This window comes from Pungitius pungitius, chromosome 2, assembly GCF_949316345.1.
Source record: "Pungitius pungitius chromosome 2, fPunPun2.1, whole genome shotgun sequence".
Taxonomy (NCBI): domain Eukaryota; kingdom Metazoa; phylum Chordata; class Actinopteri; order Perciformes; family Gasterosteidae; genus Pungitius; species Pungitius pungitius.
In genome coordinates this window covers 5,429,524-5,450,072 of record NC_084901.1, presented here as the reverse complement: position 1 = coordinate 5,450,072, position 20,549 = coordinate 5,429,524, and the positions used below count along the sequence as shown (strand labels likewise).

The window sequence follows — 20,549 nt, the reverse complement described above, 5'->3', positions numbered from 1 at the left end:
CAGAGGCAGTAATAACAATAGCGTCCTGCCATCTCGCCAACTGCTACAGCGCGCCGTGTTTTCTCAGGGCGGGTTTTCATCCCTGCAGCCGCCCGCGCCCCCGTTCTGTTTTTCCGCCACTTGTCAAAACCCATCGAGGCTCTGAGGAACATTTCCCAACTCCATGGTCACTGGTACCCAGGGGAGCAACACGCACACACACACACACACACACACACACACTCTCTCGCCTGCTGGTCTGGGGTTGAGCTCACTAAACCCGTCCCTTCTGAGCCTCCCTCAGCCCCACCATGAGCTTTCCTACTCTATCAATATGGATAAAACAGATTACAAATTGGTGCGGTCGGCCTTGCATCTCCATCTAAGAAATGGCTGTTTGTGAGCTCTGGCAGAAGCAGACAAAACACCAGCTGTTCTTTAAATAGGGATTTATTTACCTCTCCTCTGAATGAGGAGTGACTGGGCAAACACACACACACACACACACACACACGCCTACGCCACACCTAAATGAGCTCAGTTGGCACGGGGCACATGCGCTGCCGCTGCCATTAGCCACTGTTGGCATAGCAATGTTTAGCTATGTCAGAAAGAGTTTCTGTGTCGCCCAAAGATGTTTGTCTTTGTGTGTGTGTGTGTGTGTGTGTGTGTGTCCGTGTTTTTTAAATACATTGCTGAATGTCCCAGAAGGACACCAATGGGAAGGAAATCCTTTTGAGGACACTTCTGAGTGACTGATAGTGGGGGGGGGGGGGGGGTTCAAGGAAAAGGGTGGTGAGGGAGGGAGTCAGGGGGGGGGGGGGGGGGACCACCCGTTGGACACGGTACCTGTTTCTGGGAGTGTGTGAGTGCCTGCTCCTCCTGGGCGAGCACCACCTCCCTCTCGGCGGTGATCTGCACGCTTTCCCGCAGCGCCTCCTCCAGCTCCTCGATGCGCTCCTCCTTCTGACGGAGGGAGTCCTGGAAACACAAACCGCGCCATGCGAAGAGGGCCTATCAGATTTGGCCGTCACATCACAAAGCAACACCGCCGGGCCTCTGCAGCCATGCTGGCAGCTCTGTGAGGTTCAGCGAGTTGTGACATCAATTGAATTACCTTTTTTGCGAGTCACATTAAACCTGATGTCGTAAGATGGAACTTTATGGTGACCGATTTTTTTTTTACATCAATTGCCGCCCTGGGGTACTTTTAATTAATTTTCATTCATGAACACACTAGCCAGAGAATCATTTGACCTATTCATATACAGTTGATCTGTCATCCTTCATATCTCACAGACTGAGTATTAAATCACATCCGTTTCCCACCGCAGCAGCTCTGTCAGATCCTGCTTGACATGTCCGAAAGTTAAAACTTTAGACACTCCACATTCCACTTTTTTTTGTGTTGCTCTCAGCAAGCTGGAATAAGCTGCAAAAGACCCACAAATTAGACGATCCGATCTCCATCTGCCTCACAGGACGCTCTGGAATTCTCAATCCCACACGATGCCGTTTCTAAGTAAAAATATATTTTTTTCTCTTGTCAGGCTTCCTAGTTAAATTAGAGGTTGAATGAACAACTGATGGAGCAGCAGAGAGAGGATGAGACATTTACAACGGCCAAGAACAAACCTTCCAGGACATCTCTCCCTCACATGTGCTGTAAATCTGAATCCTGCTCCACATCCAACATTACTTGGTGTCTAACTATGCAGACTGAGCTGGATCTTAATTACATTACGTCCTCTTGTCGTATTGGATTCAATTTAAACTCCCATTTAAGATAAAGTCCTCGGCGCTGGTTGAGCAACGCAAAGTCACTCACAACACACGCGTGTGCGCTAGTTATGGTGTGTGTCTGTGTGTGACGCGTTTGAGTGACTCACATGGCTGTCGGATCATCTCCACAACCACATGCGAGCAGAGAAATGACAACATCCAAACTCCGCCAAGCGAGGCCCCCGCGTTCCCACAAACAGACACCCGCACTCACAGCGAGAGTGGTGTCATCTGCCTCCAATCAGAGGAGCAGCTGAGGTTAACGATTACTGGAAGAAGGAGGGGGGGGGGGGGACCAGGATGCACAAATAGCAAAAGGGGAAGGAGGTTTTAAAGGGAGAATTAGGGAAGCCAAAGTTGGACTGAAAGCCAGCGAAGAAACACGAGCTCCACCAGAGTCACAATCCTTTACCGCACACGTGGCCGTTCATCTCGGGGTCACTCGGCGCCTCGGCAGACATTTGGGAGATGCTCACGCGCCGCGGGGAGTCCCTCCCCCTCTAATCTCGCCTCCTTCTCCCCCTTCTTGCACCATTTTTTCCTCTTCTCCTCTCCTTGCCAGCTTCCATCTGCTCTCCCTGTCAATCACCCTCTTAAGTCACTCACGCTCTCGCTGGGCAAAGGCTGCATTGTGTGCGTGTGTGTGTGTGTTTGACATTGCCTCGGGCCGCTCGCTGTCACAATCGTCACCTTGCGATGGAGCATTGTTGTGATGGCAGAAGGACGGACAGAGAAGCAGAGGAACTTTTCACATCTCACCCCCAATCCCCCCCCCCTTTCCCACCAGTCACTCTCCTCCAACTCCCAGCTCTCCCTGCGCACCTTTATCTGCAGGGAGCTTTCGTTCAGATTGTCCTCTCTCTTCTTGGCGTCCTCCATCAGCTGGGCGTTGCGGCTCTTCTCCAGCTGCTCCATGTGCTTCAGGTTGGCCACCTTCTTCGACTGGTCCTTCATCTGCCTGCACACGCACACACAGCAACGTACCACGTCAGAGTCAGTGCATCAGCTCTATGCAGTAGCTTGATTTTAGATTAGACTCTTTCAAAACCAGCAGCATTACGACCACGAACGTTCAACATAAAGAAAGACGGTTTGAAAATACAAGAAAAATGCAATCCAAAAGCAAGAGCTTTAAGGAAATGCTAAATGTAACAAAATTGGATATCTGAAGTGAACTGTTACGGTACCATCATATCAAATAAAAAAACCAAAGAAGCCATGAGAAGCACTGTTTTTAGAAGCATTGAACACTGTTCCTGACTTCAGAAATGTGCCAGAATACGGGCTGCCGGGTCACAAGAGTGCCGCTGATATTTCATATGTGAAGCTATTCCCACCAATCGTATCCAGGACGTCTATTGTGAACGCTCCTGTGCAACACGCTGCCTTAATGGAATCCCAGAGGGCCAATACAACGCAAAAAGATCAGCAAAGGAATTCAATAAAAAGCTACGAATCGACGATTAGATGACATTTAAGATTTTTTGGGGGGTAGTTTGTCAGTCTTTCCACAGAGGGGATTACAAGGTGTCGGGGAAGCGCAGTCTAAATCATCATCTGGGGACTGTGGAGGAGAGGGGCAGGGGGGGGGGGGGGTTCCTCATGGGAGCTGCAGGGCTGGGAGAGAGGGTTTAATCCCGGTTTAAGCCGTCTGGAAGCCCTGGCGGGTCTGTCACAGGCCTCTCAGCCATCCCAGCAGCTTGACTCGATCAGGACCGTCCATACCTACTTCACACACACACACACACACACACACACACACACACACACACACACACACACACACACACACACACACACACACACACACACACACACACACACACACACACACACACACACACACACATGCAGAACACCAGCAGACGCTGGCTAAGATTTAACAAGGTCTTCTGAATCACGACACAATTGAAGATAAGTCAAACGCAAAGCACGGATTCGTGAGACAAAACAAAAACCGCTGACACATCATAAACTGAGCGCTCTCTATGAAAGACATTTACAGGTCTGTGGGCCTCATGAATGCTTGCATTCTTTAAATGCCTCCTCCGTGCAAATGTTTATGCATGTGTGCGCGGCCCTGTTGGCACAGCTTTTTTTTACGGGCGCGTAGGTGAATCCATTTTCTTCACTCCGACTGCCGCAGCTGCCAGTAAAAGGGCGAGACCTCCGGTGATGGGAATCCACAGCCAGCTCCGTCACACCGGCAGCAGAGCATGTGTGCGCGCATGGGAAATCATTTTTTACGAGCCCGCTCTCCGCACATTCCGCTTCCTGAGGTGTAAACAGGTTCCAAATCGCGGGACGTGACCTCTGACCTTTGCCTGTGCACCACGCCGATTCATTTGGGGGGTTTTCCGCGGCTTTGCTCCTTTGAGTGCAGTCTGAAGTCATAAGAACATCATGTGTAACGTTTACATCTAGAGCGACATGCATATTCCACTGTCAAAACATTTTAGAATTGGCCCTCTCTTTAATCTTCCCCCTGCATCCAAACCGTGAACTAGCCGCTCAACTAACCTAAAGAGATGGGAGTCAATCCATCGGTATCAATTCCCGGGAAAGTGGAGAAATGACGTTGGCACAGGATGGTGACATAACATCTCCGGTGTCCAGGGGGAGAAACCTGGGAAGGCGGAAGAGCTCATGGAATAATAACCCGTGCGTTTGGCTGCCTGTGTTGCTTTAGCCCGAATTCATCGACTCATCCAAACAAGGTTTAAATGTTAAACAGGAAAACAAATGAAGAAAGCACAGAGTCAGACTCATTAAGGGGTTTTTCTTCTTCCTTTGATCTGTTCGGATTTAATTTTACAGCCTGAAAGTGGGATGGATTTGAATGATTTGGGATCAATTTGGTGCTTGACGCGCCGCGTGAGGGTGTAACAGCTCATTAGCAGGCAGGAATGTTCCTATTGGAGGATTTCCAGGAAGCTTGGACCATCGGGTTAGCTCTCGGAGGTCCCCTTCATGCTACATTTACTGCACGTATGTAAGTACATGTGCATGTGGAATAGACTTAGCTTGCAATGTTTCCTATTGACTCAACCCTGGGCTCCCACTACCACCTCTCTTTCCTCTCTTGCTAATGCACAAACAGTCTGCATCGAGTTCGAGCACGTGTGCGATTTGCACGGGGGGGAGCTGTCATGCATGCGCATCAGACCCTGGCGGGTTTCTCCTCCCCCTTCTCTCGTTGGCATTCTTTTGAACGTGCCGATCTTGCCCTCCGCATATTTGTTGGTTGCATTATAATAAATTGCATGAAAAGCGGTCCCGTATCTGCATCAGAGCGACGCATGAGGTCGAATGTACTTCGCCCCGCTGCGTCCTCTTCCTCCCAGTCTTCTCCACACTCACTCCCTCTCCAAATGCAACTGTGGATGAAATATTTTCATCAGACCATGGACCATTTCCTCTCTCCTTTCCTCTCCGTGATCCCATTCACTCCTTCTTTTGTCGCTTCCATCTCCTGTGCCTCTAGAAAAAAGGACACTGTAGATCGAAGCTTGCTGCATTATTCATACCTGTTCTTTTCTTTTCTTGCCAGATTTGTTGTTACTATTTTGTTCATAATTGTTTATGAGGCAACAACTTATAGTTCCAATGGGGTTCCAAATTGTGCAGAAGTACCACATTAGTATATTTATCCTGTGCGTGTTTGTTCAAAACATCTTTAGTGGTGCTTAAATATATCAAATGGATATATTCTACATGTATTATGCATACTTGCCCCATCCTGATCCATCCCATCATACACTCATATATTGAAAAATACTTTGGGATGTTGACTTTAAGTCTGTGTTTGTTATGATGCAAGAACTAAGGGATCTGGTAGGGTTGCGGAAAAGGCTACTGTATGCCATGCATCACATGTTAGTCCAGTCCTTTCTTTTTCCTCTCCATCCTAACCAACCAATCATATGTGATGATATTTTTTAAAGTTGCAGTTGTGGGTGCACACATGTATAATTAAATAAACACTTCCATTACCCTCCCTGCTTTGAGAAACAGAAGTTGATCGTTGAACTCGACGGCTCGCCTCAGTGCGGCTTTAATATGTAAAAAAATACTTCCTTCCCTCTGAAATGTCTTTCAACAACCGCTGCTAACCGCCGGAGGAGGCGGAGTCACGGGGAGAGTCTTCTTGACCCGCAACGCTGTGAACGCAACGCAAAACCCCGGATACACACATACACAACCAGTGCACAACAAAAAAAAACACACGCACAGGCACAGTCGGCCATGTCAACGGTTCCAAACACAACCTGCTTTGTATTAAGAGTGTCTCCGTCGGACCACACACAAATATTTGAAGCGCGCACACAGTTGTGCGTGTGACTGTACGCAGCAAAGCAACACACGTCCAACAACGTCCTTTCCTGTGTTTGCAGAGACAAACACACACATGCAAGCATGGTGGCACGCAGTGTAAACACAAGCTAACGTAAACACAAACACTAACGTACATGTCAACGGCACTCCGCAAAGTTTGCAATTATATCAAATATATCAATATCGAGTGCCTGTACACACAGACAGACACGCTATAAATAAACTCACATCCACATGTACAGAAATTCATTCAAATTTTAAGCAGTGATGAATAGTGGACTGGCAGTAAAAATGAAAAAAACACAATCTCATAAACTTCAGTAAGCCTCAGTCTCCAAAGTAAAAAAAAAAAAAAAAAAAAACTTTTCAGCCTCCCTCATTAGCATGCTGCTGATATTCAGGGACCCACATTAAGGTGGTATTAATATTACATTTGGAGTCCTGTATAAATATTTGATCAGAAATGCTCGGGGGCCTCGTGTATGTTTACTGCACAAAGTTCACCCAACATTAACATCAAGAATTTCCTTTTAACCATTCGGTATTTCCCTTGAAAATACAGGAAATATTGGTTTGGTTTACTAAGCCCATAAAAACTATAAAACATTTTTAAAAAAAAGGAGAAATAGATCTAAAGCAGGATAATCTTGCCCTCTGTTGGAAGAAAAACGTACAGTACAGGGACGGCATTTTGGAGAAATAAAAGAAATAAATACTTATGTTGTTGTTTGCCGAATGACCGTAGACAATCCCTGATGTAGAGACACAGAGAGAGAGAGAGAGAGAGAGTAAGGCAATCTGTGAGGTAAAGAAGGCGGTACCCGTGTGTTTGTGTGCAAACTTCCTCTGTGTGGATTACTGGAAACTAGCTGTGAAAACACGGCGTTGCAGCGGCAGCCTGAATGAAAAGTCTGCTTTAACGGCCCGCGTCCTTGCGGAATAAATCATGTACACATCCCCGTCTCAGAACGGAGCGCACGGCGAAAGGCAAAGCGCTCGGATGGTGTGTGATGGTGTAAGCATGTGACAGAGAGCAGCCGTTGGTCTTGGCCGCGTCTTTGTTTTACCTGGAGCACAACAGAGTTCCAGCGTTAGACGCCGACACTCGCTCCTCTGGCCTCGTGTTTGTCTTTTCGATCTGAACTTTAGATTATGATGCAGATGAGTGAACAGAGTAAGAACTCTACCATTACGATGTGCCTACGGTACGCTGTTAAATGCATGCAGGACATACATTGAGTGTTCTTTTGAGAGTCCTGGAAACCTTTGGGTTTTTAACAGCTCACAAAAAGCGCTGGAAAAATGTTTTTTAGGCTCCTGATCCTGAGGGCTGCGCCGAAAAAATACTTTTATTATGGATTCATCGGATAATTTACTCTGTTTTGACATTAAAATTTCAGGAACTCGCTCATTAAAATTTCTCACAGCTTGAGGTGACGTATTCAGAGTGCTTGTTTTAGTGAGGCCCAAATATAATCAGTGTACAATGATATATGAGGAATAGAAACCATCAAATCCTCGTAATTAAGCAGCTGGAAGTGGAATTGCTTTGGCAGTTTGGTTTGAAAAATGACTAAAACAATAATTAAATTTCATAATGGTGATTGATTTTATGTGGATTTGATTCATTAACAAATCAGGTGTTGATAATACTTTCTACGCAGCAATAACCCTCTCAAATCAAGTCACGCCACAACGTGCAATAAAACACACATTTCTTTGACAGTCAATTACTTTTTGGCAAATGTGTGGTAACGCAATCCTCATTTAACACGCAAAGCATAAAATATTGCCTTTTTTACTCAAATAACAGTATTCCATGGTCAGTTATATAATATATCACCGCCTCCATATCTGCAAGCTCATTTTGGATGTCCCCAATTCCTCCAAAACTTTTATATCTTCTATAATTCTTTTCTTTTGTGTCCATTATCTAAATACTGAACAAAACTGTAAAGCCAAACTGGTGTTTTTTGTTTCTCCCTCAGTACAGGGAATGTGGTGTGTATGCAGGTACTTTAATTAAATAGCTCTCAGCATGCTGCAGTATTGTAAGCTAAAGTCTTTACTTTTATGTGTGTCTGAGTGTGTAAGTCAACAAGAAAAAGTGAAATATTCTGTGTGTGTGTGTGTGTGCTTGTTGTCACCCATTAGCTGAAAAAACCCTGCACCACCTCAGTGCTCATACAAGACCTCAAAGGGCTTACACACACACACGAACACACACACACGCACATAGAGAAGCAATGCAATTCTTTTTTAAGATACAGAAATCGTGATGTCAGGCATTTGGCAGTGGATGAGGAGTTGCTCAAGATCAAAACAACGCCCCCCCAAAAAGACAAGAGGAGAAAAAACACAAAAGAAACACAAAAAGAACCAAAAGAACTCTTCTGTCGTCTAGCAGACGGCGCTGACTTTTTCCTTTTGTCACTTTCCCCCTTTAGAGTTAGATCACAAAACAGCAGAACAACAGCGATGGAGAAAGCTGACGAGGCGGCGGGGGCTCTGGAAGATGAACCAGCGGGAAAGAGCAAAGAAGCAGCTGGCACCGGGAGACCTTTGCAGCGGAGCACACGAGACGCTCACACCACCAGATTTATGCAGGAAGCAGGAGGGAGAAGTGGTCATTATATGGTCCGTCACAATGTGTAGGTCAGGGAAATTTCAATACGACTTTGATACCGTTAGAAAATACCAGATTCAGACTGGTGGGGGTTTTGCATGCTGGAATCTCATTACGGAGTCATCTCCTGAATGCAGATAGGAATATCTTAAGACGAGTCAGGGAGATTTTCAATCGTGTTTTTTTTTTTTGTAAAGTTATATATTGGGATAGTTGGTGGCGAACACTTAAATAAATAGATAACCGTACTAAAAGTATATATTGATGCTCGTCAGTTATATGTGAAGCTACAGACGGTAGCTTAGCATCACAACTAGCCTTGCAGCTCCTCTAAAGATCACTAATTGAGCAGTTATATCTTGTTTGTTTGATCTGTTCAAAAGCGTGAAAGGCGATGGGCTTTACGGGCGCTTATATGGCTCCATATTCCTTGGCTACAAGCAGCGACTTCCTGGAGTCTCCGCTGATCGCCTGGCAACCCGATCGGTCCACAAAAGATTGTGTAACCCTGGTTGAACGTTTGAAATAGCGGCTGAAACCATTGGACGGGAACACGATGTGGAGTGATTTCTCTTTAAAAGCAACAAGGACAGAAAAAAACCCAAAAAAACCCCAAAGGAGTTAAAAGAAACTCCGAGCAAAAGTTCACCGCCGTCCGACTCGATGATGTCGATTTCCCGAACGTTTGCTCCCATTTGCTGGGTTGGCCTAGAACTTGACCTTTGAGCGAGGGTGCAGGAACCAAAGAGGCGGCAACGTGGTTCGGGACGGAGAGCGGAGGGGACGGAGAGCGCGTCTCCTTGCGAGGACGAGAGGTACGAAAAAAAAGGGACGGGAGGGCGCGACGGCAAACAGCGGAGAAGAAAAATGGACACTAACCTTGAGGCGAGACTGGGGAGGAGCAGGAGACGGCGTCGCATTGTGACGATTAAAAGAAAAAGGGACAGAGAGAGAAACGGAGAAAAGGGAGAGAGAGGGGGAGAGAAAGGTGAGAGGGAAGACAGCGGTTGAGTGGCGGGTGCGGCAGCTTGATGACTTTTCAAAGAGGAGGGAGGTGAGGAAGTGGCGGTGAGACAGCTGGAGGCGCAAAATGAACCAGCAGACAGACGCGTAGACGGGCAGACAGGCAGGCAGACAGACACGTTCGTTCACAAAACAACTTGAATTCATGATTCATGTGAAGGATTGAAATAAATGGGGGGGGGGGGGAGGATTTCCTTTCGTTGTGACCAAAGAAAAGTTTTGCTATAAACAATTATATAAACTACGGGAGTAAACTCGCTGCACCTCACATGAAAAACACAGGATCAAAGGGTGAAATATTTATCGACACACAATCAAAGCAGCAGCTGAGAGCGCGCCGATCATGTCCCCCTTGGTGGTTTTCATATCGCGGCGTGTGGGTTTGCGGCCCCCAGTTTAAAAAAAAGAAAGCACGGCGGCGTGTAATCGCTGAGGTAGGAAAGTTGAAGAAAACGCACTTCCTAAGTTGGCCGAGCCCCGAGGAGTTGAGCACAGACGCTCCTCGTGTGTTTCGGGTTGAGCTGGCGGGGCTGAAGCTGCAGGCCCCGAGCTGATGGCTGGGAACGCGAACGCGCACGCGCGCGCCAATGACGGTGTGCCAGAGACAAATTGTCCATTACGGAACAATATAACACGCAATAAACTTCTCCAATTTCCCCTGACTCAAGTTCATTCCGTATTTTGCTCTAAACCTGCATTTTTCGCTCTCCTTTCTTCCCTCCTTCCCTTATCTCAAGACTTTCATTTCCCTCTCCTCGCCATGTTGTCTGTTCTTCTTTTCCTTCCCTCCCCGTCTCCACCCGTGAGTTTCCGTCTCCTTCTTTTTCCTCCCACCGCCACCGGCACCACCATCCTTTCCCCTTCCTTCATTCCCCCCGGCTCGGTTTTCCACTCGTCCGTCCAAATCCTTTATTTTGGTCATCAAGGCAGATTTTCAGCTCCATTTCCCCTCAGTGTGAAGTCACTCGGTCTGCTCCAATTACCATCCTAGTTACTGAAATAAATAACCTGGTACCATTACAGCTGGATTTGAACTGAGGGGGTTGGCGGGGGATATATACAGTTCAAATATATATATATTTTTTTACCCTTGTTTAACCCACGTGTGATCTTTTCCTTGGTAACGTTCCCTCGGCTCACCCGTAGCCTCCGCGCCAGCAGAGGAGTTGGCCGCGGACCTGTTAGCTCGAGGTTTAGTTTTATAATCCAGAGCAGGTTTAGGTATTAAATGGAGTACCCCCAAATGTTGTGAGGTCGGTGCACGTCGGGTTCCAAGCGGCCTAGTTTCTTTCACAGATGCATCAATGCATGGCTCTCCGGGTACTTTTACAAGTGACGAACACTGATCTGTGGACAGCCGGTTGGAGTTGGATTAAAATATCACAGATACACCTTGGCAGTAGGTTTTAGTATATAGACTGAGAAAAAATAAAAATCACACTAATCCGCCATTCACGTAAAAAAAACCTTTCTCTAATATTAAGAGGGAAAGTGGGAGTGGGCCAAAAATCGTTTCCGAGGAAGAGACTTGAGGGAAATAACTAAAGAGACTAAAAAAAAAAAAAGAATGAGGTTGTTCAAAAATCAAAAAGTCATTAAGACGCATAACCTTGGACAGGTCTGACTCCACTCTCACTACTGGTAATAAAGCAAACCTCATTGTGCACTTTGAATGGCAACCGTTGATCACGAGACAAAGACTCCCGACCGTGCTGGAGAGGTGGTTTCTGTACTTAAAGTCAAGAGGATCCTCATGAACAAACACACGGGTCCATAGAATACAGCAGACGGGGGAGAGACATGCTGGCATGCAGACAGACAAGATACCCCGATGAGACAGATCGAGGGATGGACCAGTCCGTGAGGTGAGATTAGTGGACATGGTGCACGCGTGATGAGTCAGAGATGCACAGGTGAGACATGTAGAAAGGTATTTAGAAAAGGACAAACCATTCCTATTAGCGTAAAGGAAATACAACAACAACAACAACAACAAAAAACGGAGTGAACCGCCCAGACTCCTAATGAAAGAAAAAGATCGGGTTAAACTCTGCGAGTCGGGCATCCCCGGCTGAAAGTAAAACAAAAGTGAAGCGTGAAAACAGAGCCACTCAGTGAAAGAGTTGCATCATCGTCATGAAGAGCGGCTCAAAGAGTTTCAGGCTGCAGCCAAACTGTGCCCTCATTTTACCAACTTCTCAGAGCCGTCCACACCGCAGTAAGACCGAGGGGGGAAAAAAAGATATGCACACGTGTGTCTACGACTGAACTTTAGGGGGACTTTGGATTTTTTTGTTGTTGTCAAAAACAGTCCAAAATGACTCGGCAAACCGATGCTGCAACTCTTTGACGGTGATTATTAGTGAACGTACGCAGCTCGGTCCTCTGTGGAAAAGGCTTGCAAAATCATTTTCCATAATATGATGCATTTGGTTTTATCTGAACTTAAAGATATGATATTGATATTATATCCGATAAAACCTTTTTGGTATTTTGGGCAAAGAAAGGACTGAAATGACCGAAATGTTCACTAGCTTTATATCAGTTCCTGTGTGAATAATCTCGGATCTTAACTCGTACTGTTTAAGGGGGGAATTCCCAAACGGAATCAATCGATGCACAAACATTAGATTCTTTCATTCCACATGACATTTCCACATGGGACCAGCTGCTTTCATAGTGCTCTCACATCCTCCGACAAGCAGAGTGAGTTTGTCGTGCATCTGTCTAATTGACCGACAGGGCCACCGGCCACTCACGTGCCCAAGTAGTCCCACACCACCCCCCCCATCGGCTGCTGAGAGGCCGCGGGGGGAGGGGCCTGTTTTCGCGATTGCTGAGAATGCCACAGATGAGGGGCAGAGGGATTTCTGGGGTTCGATGTGTGCACACACACACACACACACACACACACACACACACACACACACACAAACACACACGCACACGCACTCACAGATGCAGAATCACATGAGTGCATACATGTTTAAGCATACACACGTGTGGATAAGATGAAAAGACGGAAGAAATAAAGCCGAAATGGAAGGAGAAAAGGGGAAAAGAAGGGAGAGAAAAGGGTGAGAAAAAGGGACTAGTGGATTAGTACTGCAGGAAAGATGACCACACAGTGTGCAGCTTGAGACAGAATGGTCCAATCTAAAATTAAATGATCAATTCATCCACACAATCCTGCTGGTTTTCTACCGATTCATTTTGAAAAGAGGAAAGAGTGAAGATGCAGGGTGGTTTTCTCATCGTCTCTCACCTCTCCAGTTCGTTGATCTTTTTCTCCTTGTCGTTCTTCTCGTTCTCCATCTCCCTCAGGATGTCCAGAAGCCGCTCCACCTCCACCTGGGCCTTCTCAGAATCCTCTTTGTGCCGCGTCACCTCCTCCTCCAGGCAGGAGATGCGCTCCGTGAGCTCAGTGTTGGCCTGGGAATCCGCCGCTGCACCCTGAGCCTGGGACAGAAAGTCATTATCGTAAATAAAAAAACGAGCTGAAAGGGTGTGCCTCTGTAAACTGTTTAACAGCATTTGGACTTTTATTAACACATTTTTACAAACGGGTCTTAAAGGGACCAGACACACTTGTTTTGTTTTAGATCTACTCCATTCAGTCAAACAGGTAGACTGTGTATAGAGATAGCGATTTAACGTAGAAGGCCAAAAAATCTCAGGATAATTTAGTGGAGCAACACCAAGCCTGGCTCGTATAAAAGCCAAATTATGTGTCATAAATGTGTCTGTTATTGAGTAAAACTGTGTCATTAATAGTTTTGAGCATGTTAGTCTGGCTCACGCATGGTGTCTTGGGCCTTGGATGGATTAAACACACGCTACAGGCAAAGGCCTGTGATGTTGATTTATGCAGCGATTAGCAGGAGCATGGAAAGGTGAGCAAAGTAAAGAAAAAGCAAATTAAACTGGCTCCATTCTCTCCGTTCTGTTTCTCGGAGAAATGAGGAAAAAGAAAGTAATGAAACAAAACAAAAGGCAGAAAAAAAAGTTAGAGAACCAGTGTAGAGGTTAAAACAGCTGTGTGTGTTTCCCAGAAGCAAATGTTGCTCTTGGGACAGATTGGCGTGTGTGTGTGTGTGTGTGAGCGCGCGTGCACGTCTTGGTCACACAACACAAAAACCCTATTAGTTTTGGAAGCTGACAACAGCTTTTACAGGTCTTTAAGCGGAGAGGAAATGCTTGGGTGTCTGACGGTTTTATAAGAAGATCTGGGAGGGAAGAAAGAAAGAGAGAGAGAGAGAGAGAGAGAAAGACAAATAGAAAAGGAACATCTCACACACACACACAACGTCAAATGCACAATGTCAATCCAGACACACACGTACACACACATACACACAGTGACGTGTTTTCAGTCTTCTTTTCCATCAAAGGTAACAGAAAAAGACTAAGAAATCAACTCTGATGAGAGAAACCCCAGAGATGCACTGACACCTTCCTCCACATTGTCTCTCCCCATCTCACAATCACACACACACACACAGACCTACACACACATTCAGGCTGCGGGGATGGCGTTGTCTGCTCCACTCTGTGAAAATGACTGTAAGGCTGTCAGCAAACCCGTCTCTCTCACACACACACACACAAAAACACACACACACCATTTTATAGGCTGCTGTCGGTGAGAATATGTGATATGCAAAAACACACACACACACACACACAGAGCCGGTCTTTTCTTTTGGAAAACAGACGAGGGGTTCTGAGCCACGTCTGGGATTCGCGTGGTTGATGGTTGGAATCGTCACTACTCTTGTGACATAAAAGCCGGGTTCTGTGACGCGTGAGCTCACACGTGACCGGTGAGACCGTCAACGAATGGTGCTCGGCCCTTCCCTCCATGTCGCCATCCATTAATAATAATGTAATAATAATAATAATAATTAACAGTCTGGTTTTAACTCGGAGGTCGTTTGCATGCCGGTGCGGCGCCGCCGGCCATTGCTGACCTTCTTGAGCTTGCTCTCTAGTTTGACACACTCCTCTCTCTTCTGCTCCAGGCTGATCTCCAGGGTCTTCAGCCTGTTGTCCTTCTTCAGAGCGGCGGAAGCCAGAGAGGAGGCCTTCTCCTTCAGATCCAGCACGGACGTCTGAAAGGGAAGCACATCGGAGGCACGACGTGAACGCAGCAACTTGTCAGCGCTGGACACCGAGCAGCTTGGGTATTGTTTTTGTATATTTACTCATGTTAAGACTAGGCGTTTTTCTCCAGTTCCCACCTATTAACTTGATGAGAGCAAGCCCGTGACTGATATATAACGAACCTAAAATCCAGGTTGTATGAAACATCAATGATCCTGTGAGGCCTTCCTGCAGATGCGAGATTTCTTCCGCCCCATGGTCTACAAAACCTTTTCCCATGACCTGTCTCTTTTCTCACTCTTCTAGCTCAACCCCTCCATCCGTGAAGTCTCTCTCTCTCTCTCTCTCTCCCCCTTTCTTTTCTGGTCTTTTCCTCTTTTGGTAGGGCCGGTCCAACAGAAACCAACGGACCAGAAGGGGAGACACTCAGACGTGTAATTTTACCCTTGACTGACAATACCAACTGCAGACTGCAGATCATCATGTTTGACTGGGCTTTGGTCAGAGGAACCGTGCTGCTTGCAGGGATTATATTTAGGTACATATATGGAATCAGTGTACTGCTTTTGTCAGACAAACCCCACCTCTGTGTTTAGCAGTGTAGGGAGGAATACCTGTTTTCTCCATAACTTTACTTCTCTATATGGTGTCTATCAAGCTCATTTTTAGGCTTGTACTCGTATTTGGGTTTTCTACTTGAAAATGTTCATAAGTCCTACTCTTTTTTTTGTCATACTTGTTGCCTAAATATTCTTGTTTTCCCCTTCTGAATAGGGTGTGTCTGTCTCTCTGGATTGAACATTTTGATACTATTTATACATTTATACTGCATCCAGGCTTGGAAGCCAAAACATGGAAGTCTCACTTCCTACAACATGGACTTGGATATTTCAGACAGTAACCTGACACTGGAGCCAGCTGGTCGTTAGCCTAGCTTAGCATGAAGGAAGCTGGCCTTGCCATGGTCCAATGAAAGAAAGGTCTGCAGAGCCGTACCTCTAAAGTTTAGTAACCTACAGTCTTGTTTGTTTAACCTTAAAAAAAAAAAATGTAAATTGGGCCCTCCTACTGACTGTCGTTTCATATTTAGCGTGACAATATTCTCATCTACTTATCCGTACGAAAGCTAATTGAGTCCAAGAATCTGTTGTGTTGTGTGTACCTTTAGCTGTTGTGTGTGTCTTTAGATGAAACGTGTGTGTGTGTTTACAGCTGTTCCTAAATGTGCACGTGTGTGGGGCTACGAGCGTTCCTTCTTCTTCACTAGTACTGAGAAAAGTGGAGCATGATGAGTATCAGTGCATTTGTATTTCCTCATAATGCTAATAAAGGTGCTACACTTTTTGGTTTGACATCTGGTTCAGCTTTTTGTGCACAATTTGTTTATTTAAAAAAAAATCATTTAGATGTTGTCAAAGTGCTAATTGAAACTGCTGCAGGATGACGAAAGCAGAGCTGGTGCTTAAAGCTGCTCCGGCATCCCGTCTCTCCCTCTGTGACTGCGCTCTGGTGCTTTGCATGAGGTCGAGAAGCAAACAGGAATCCGGGCTCGCTGTTTTCATTGGTCGTGAAGCGTATCGTTGTCAAGGGAATGTGACCGGTTTATCATTGTTGTCCTTCAGCAGGAGGACCTTGGGAGGAACCGGGGTCTGTTCTACGGCGATAGATCAATCACAGTTCCTTGGCCGGGACAAAGCGAGTGTGTGTTTTTTGTGACCTGCTGCAACAGATACGCTTGAGTGTTCTCTGCCTTCTACCTCGCGGTCAGCCAGGTCAGCCTGCAGATGGGAGACCTTCCCCCTCAACTCCTTCAGCTCCTTCTTGCTGGACTCCATCTCGTCGCCCTTTTCTCTCTCCTCCCTCTCCCGCTGCTCCTTCAGCCGCTCGATGATCCGCTCCTGGACATTGAGGCGGAGGAGGGGGGGGGGGGGGGGTGGAGGTTAGAAGAATAGAGAACACAGCAAGTCAAGAGAGAGGTAGTCAAAGCTCCAACAGTGTTTCGCAGTCACTCAATATCAAGTTTCTATACTAATAACAGTGGCATTAAACTTTATGCACATGGCAGCTTGGACAGGAACTGACGGCCAACAGTGATTTCAGACACGTAATGCAATCTGGCACCAGGCGTAATACTCACAACCACTAAAACACTATCGACACTCTCCAGCTGTAGAACAACACAGCGGCCAGGGTCAGGTCGGAGGATTAGGGTTCCCACACACAAAAGACCTCAAATGTGTGTTCTGACAAGTGTTTGTGTGTCAGTATCCCATCTTCACAAGGACCGATTTAAGGTACCTTTAAGGGACTATTAACAGAAATATAATGATTTACTCAACTGGTGAATACATTGGTTTGTCAATAAATGTATGTATCACACGGTTAAAACAGTATATTTCTGCAAGGGAATGTTTAACGAATTATAGATTATCAAAACAGTTCCCTAGTTCACTGAGGGTCCTCTCAAGTACAGATATGCAAACAGGTGATTGAGTATATTCCATATTAGGATTATCTATACTGTTTCGCACGGACAAAACGGCTGGCATCAAACACGGAATGACTCACGTTAAAAACACTTTGCTTTGCAACATCACACATCACCGAGCGAGTAACCGAGAAAATGAGCAATAACGCAACGAGAGGGAGTGGGAGAGGGCGGGGGGGGGGGGGGGTTTGGAAAAACCCACAAAAATAAAATAAAAAAGGAAGAAAGGAAAGATATCCAAAAGCCCCGAAAAACAAGGAAATTGGAGGAAGAAAAGCCAGCGCGAGCGGTTTGAGTGAAGTTAGCGTCGCCGACCACCTCCGCCTGCCAACACTCACACATTGAGCTGACACCCGGGACAATTAATAGCCCGGTTTCCTCTCTGTGTGTGTGTGTGTTTATCGAGCATGACAGAACGAAAACATATTCTCATCAAACACTTTGAAGTGACGGCGTCACCGGTTCGGTTCCCACAATCGGGGTCGAGTCCTCGGTGCAGGATAACACGTCGTCAAAGGGGCGGTTGAGGGTCCGGTTCCCACGGCGCAGGTGTTTCGGGGGGGGGGCGATTAATGGCTTCGACACGCAGGCGGGCACGGCGTGGTTGTTGGTCGGAATCCCACTGGCTTAAAGCGCACGTTGGGAGTCTTGATCATTTTTTTTAACGAGGAAAAAAAACGTCTCAAAGCCACAAAATGGTTCATTTCCATTCGTGTAACGTAACCTTCGCTCCGGAGGTTGAGCCGCGTTGCGTGTGCGTCCTCACAAAGAGAGATGTGTGTCGGGGTTTTTGTCCCCGCGTACCTTCTCGGCCAGAGCCTCCTCCAGCGTCCCCAGCGCCGTGTCCGTGTTGGAGGTGTCCGTCTGCAAAGACTTGACTCGGCCTTTCAGTCCGCCCAGCTGTTTCTCTTTGTCCCTCAGCTGATCCTGGAGGTTCTCGATCTGCGAGCAAGAGAGGAGAGAAAAACTCATCACTGAACCTGTTGTTCCAATTATTTTGGCTTGCGAGTGATGTTATGTTGGAAAGTGTTTTCGGCACTCGAACTCGGCCAAGCCGGTGTTTAAGACTAATAGTAACAGCGTTAGCCTGGATAACAGCTATAAGCAATAAGAAACACAACAATACGAAGGTGAAAACTCTCAAACATACAACACTGCAGCATAAATTAAGACAACAAATGAATCTGAACAATTATAATAAACAACAATCCGGCATATTGTATTTCCAATGAAGCTACAATAAGTGAAAATATTGCTCTTGCCAATGTATCCGTCGGACTAGTAACAGAAACAAATAATGACGATTTGGAGGATTTAGTTGATGGGGCCTTATATTAAAAATGGGATCAGCATTCAATCAAACTAACAAATAACAATTCAAATGTTTGTCAGAGTAATTCAGAAAAATGATCTTATCATTGTTTTTATCATGTTATGATCCCGCCTTCCTGTTAATGTTTATTGCCTATTAGAGAAAACTTAACGTCTGCTTCACATTTGGCGATCCGCGGTACACCTAATGGCTGAAGTGGCCATTTTCCCACCCATCAGAGTCAGTGAATATGTTTCTCTCATAATATACAAACACACATTCCCTCGCTTTCTCTCCCGGTTCCTCTCACAGAGATCTGGTGGCCGGTTCGTTTTCTGATTAAACACACAACCAGCCGAGTATGTGTATGCCTGTGTGTGTGTGTGTGTGTGTGTTTGTGTGTGTGTGCTGGCGTGTACTGTATGTGTGTGTGTGTGAGATCAAAGACTAAGATAAGGAGTTGAGTCAACTTTGTGGTATTCATTATAAAATGGACGGAGCAAAAGGTTGAGATCTCAGAAATAACAAATGAAAATAACAAAGAATTACAAATTGAAATTGAAATAACAACTTGAGGAGAACCGAGAGGGCCGGAGAGCTTGTGCAAGGTGGAGCATCGGTGGAGGAATCACAACATTTTGCTCTCTTCCCTCCTGTGTTTCTTTTGCCCTGCCAGGGAAAGGAAATCAAGCAATTGAAAACCTGTCTCAGAAAAAATAGAAAGTCCGATTGCTATGCAACCTCTGACTCCACTGCAGGTGAGACGCACACATTTACAGCAGCACAGAGAGTGTGTGTGTGTGTGCGCTCCTACAGTAAAACACTTCCAGCGCCTCATTAATCAACTGTTCACTTGACAGCTTGACTGACATCTCTCTCACACACATACAGACACACACACACTCACTCACACACCCTCACTTGACATTGAAAGGCAGAGCGACTCTTTGATCGCGTCTGCACTGACAACCGACAACCGCTGCATGCAGAACGCACACACACAAGCGCACACACACACACACAGCATTTACAAAACCCAAACACACACTCATTGCCTGTCTTGTTCTATTTTAGTAAGAAGTGTGTGTGCGTGTGATAATGCACTGGAATATGTTAACAAAACAATAAGCAGCCGAAGCCTCTCTTCATTCATGTCATGACGTTCTTCGCATTGAACCCAAAATGAAAAAACAAAACAGAGAGAAAAGCATGATGGGAGATGAGAAGAATGAAATTCAATGCACTCGGGGTGTGATTCCCTCCATGGGTAACTTATGATGGTGGCGGGTAAAACCGTGAGATGAGAAAGCCGGAGGAAGAAGGGGGGGGGGGGAAGAAATGCTGAAATCATAAGTGCAGATTAGACAAAGCAAGAGTCAGCAGTCTCTCAGACACTGGACTGTATTCTATTTGAAGATGGCAGAGGTCATCATTTATTGAACGGGAGGAACTCATTAGTATGCATCTGATTTCATACACACTCTGCCTTCCTCCTCCCCCTCCCTGTCCTGCTTTGTGTCTGTCTGCTTGATTGTCTCCATCAATTATCTGCTTACAGATATGGGTGTGTGTGTGTGTGTAGGGGGGGAGGGGGGGGTTATGGAAAAATGGAATGGGAAAAGTCCATTGTATGCTGGATTCTGTGTCACTCTTCACACTTAATTTGTTAGATTCTAGCGTGTCATCACTTCATTCCCCCATCCATCCCAAACTAGTGTCAGTGTGTCAATATGCGTGTTGGGCTGTGGGTGTGCGTGCGCTTGTGTGTGTCAAGACACCAAAGACGGAGGGTCAGCCCTGCACATCCATCTAACTGACAGTATTACCATAGAGACACACACACACACACACACACTGACACACACAAACACAAGGCAGTCGGCCAGAAATATCCCAAAAGT

General features: G+C 46.2%; 1 protein-coding gene across 10 annotated transcripts in view; it reads right to left on the bottom strand.

Annotated features, from left to right (window-relative positions):
* The window catches only part of LOC119211549 (ELKS/Rab6-interacting/CAST family member 1-like), an 82,551-nt gene that overhangs the window by 39,301 nt on the left and 22,701 nt on the right, over window positions 1-20,549 (bottom strand). For 4 of the 10 annotated variants that reach the window (XR_009942873.1, XM_062560172.1, XM_062560168.1 and 1 more), the window contains 8 exons: window positions 18,141-18,278; window positions 16,606-16,746; window positions 14,716-14,856; window positions 13,011-13,204; window positions 12,505-12,615; window positions 9,602-9,613; window positions 2,584-2,719; window positions 829-960 (listed from right to left, as the gene is read on the bottom strand). Coding sequence is in view for 7 of the 10 variants with exons in the window: in XM_062560172.1 (XP_062416156.1) it covers window positions 829-960; window positions 2,584-2,719; window positions 9,602-9,613; window positions 12,505-12,615; window positions 13,011-13,204; window positions 14,716-14,856; window positions 16,606-16,746; window positions 18,141-18,278 (1,005 nt within the window). In the remaining 3 variants the exon portion in view is untranslated. The remainder of the gene's footprint in view (window positions 1-828; window positions 961-2,583; window positions 2,720-9,601; window positions 9,614-12,504; window positions 12,616-13,010; window positions 13,205-14,715; window positions 14,857-16,605; window positions 16,747-18,140; window positions 18,279-20,549) is intronic. The other 6 variants (XR_005119770.2, XM_037462532.2, XM_037462534.2 and 3 more) reach the window with 2 other exon arrangements.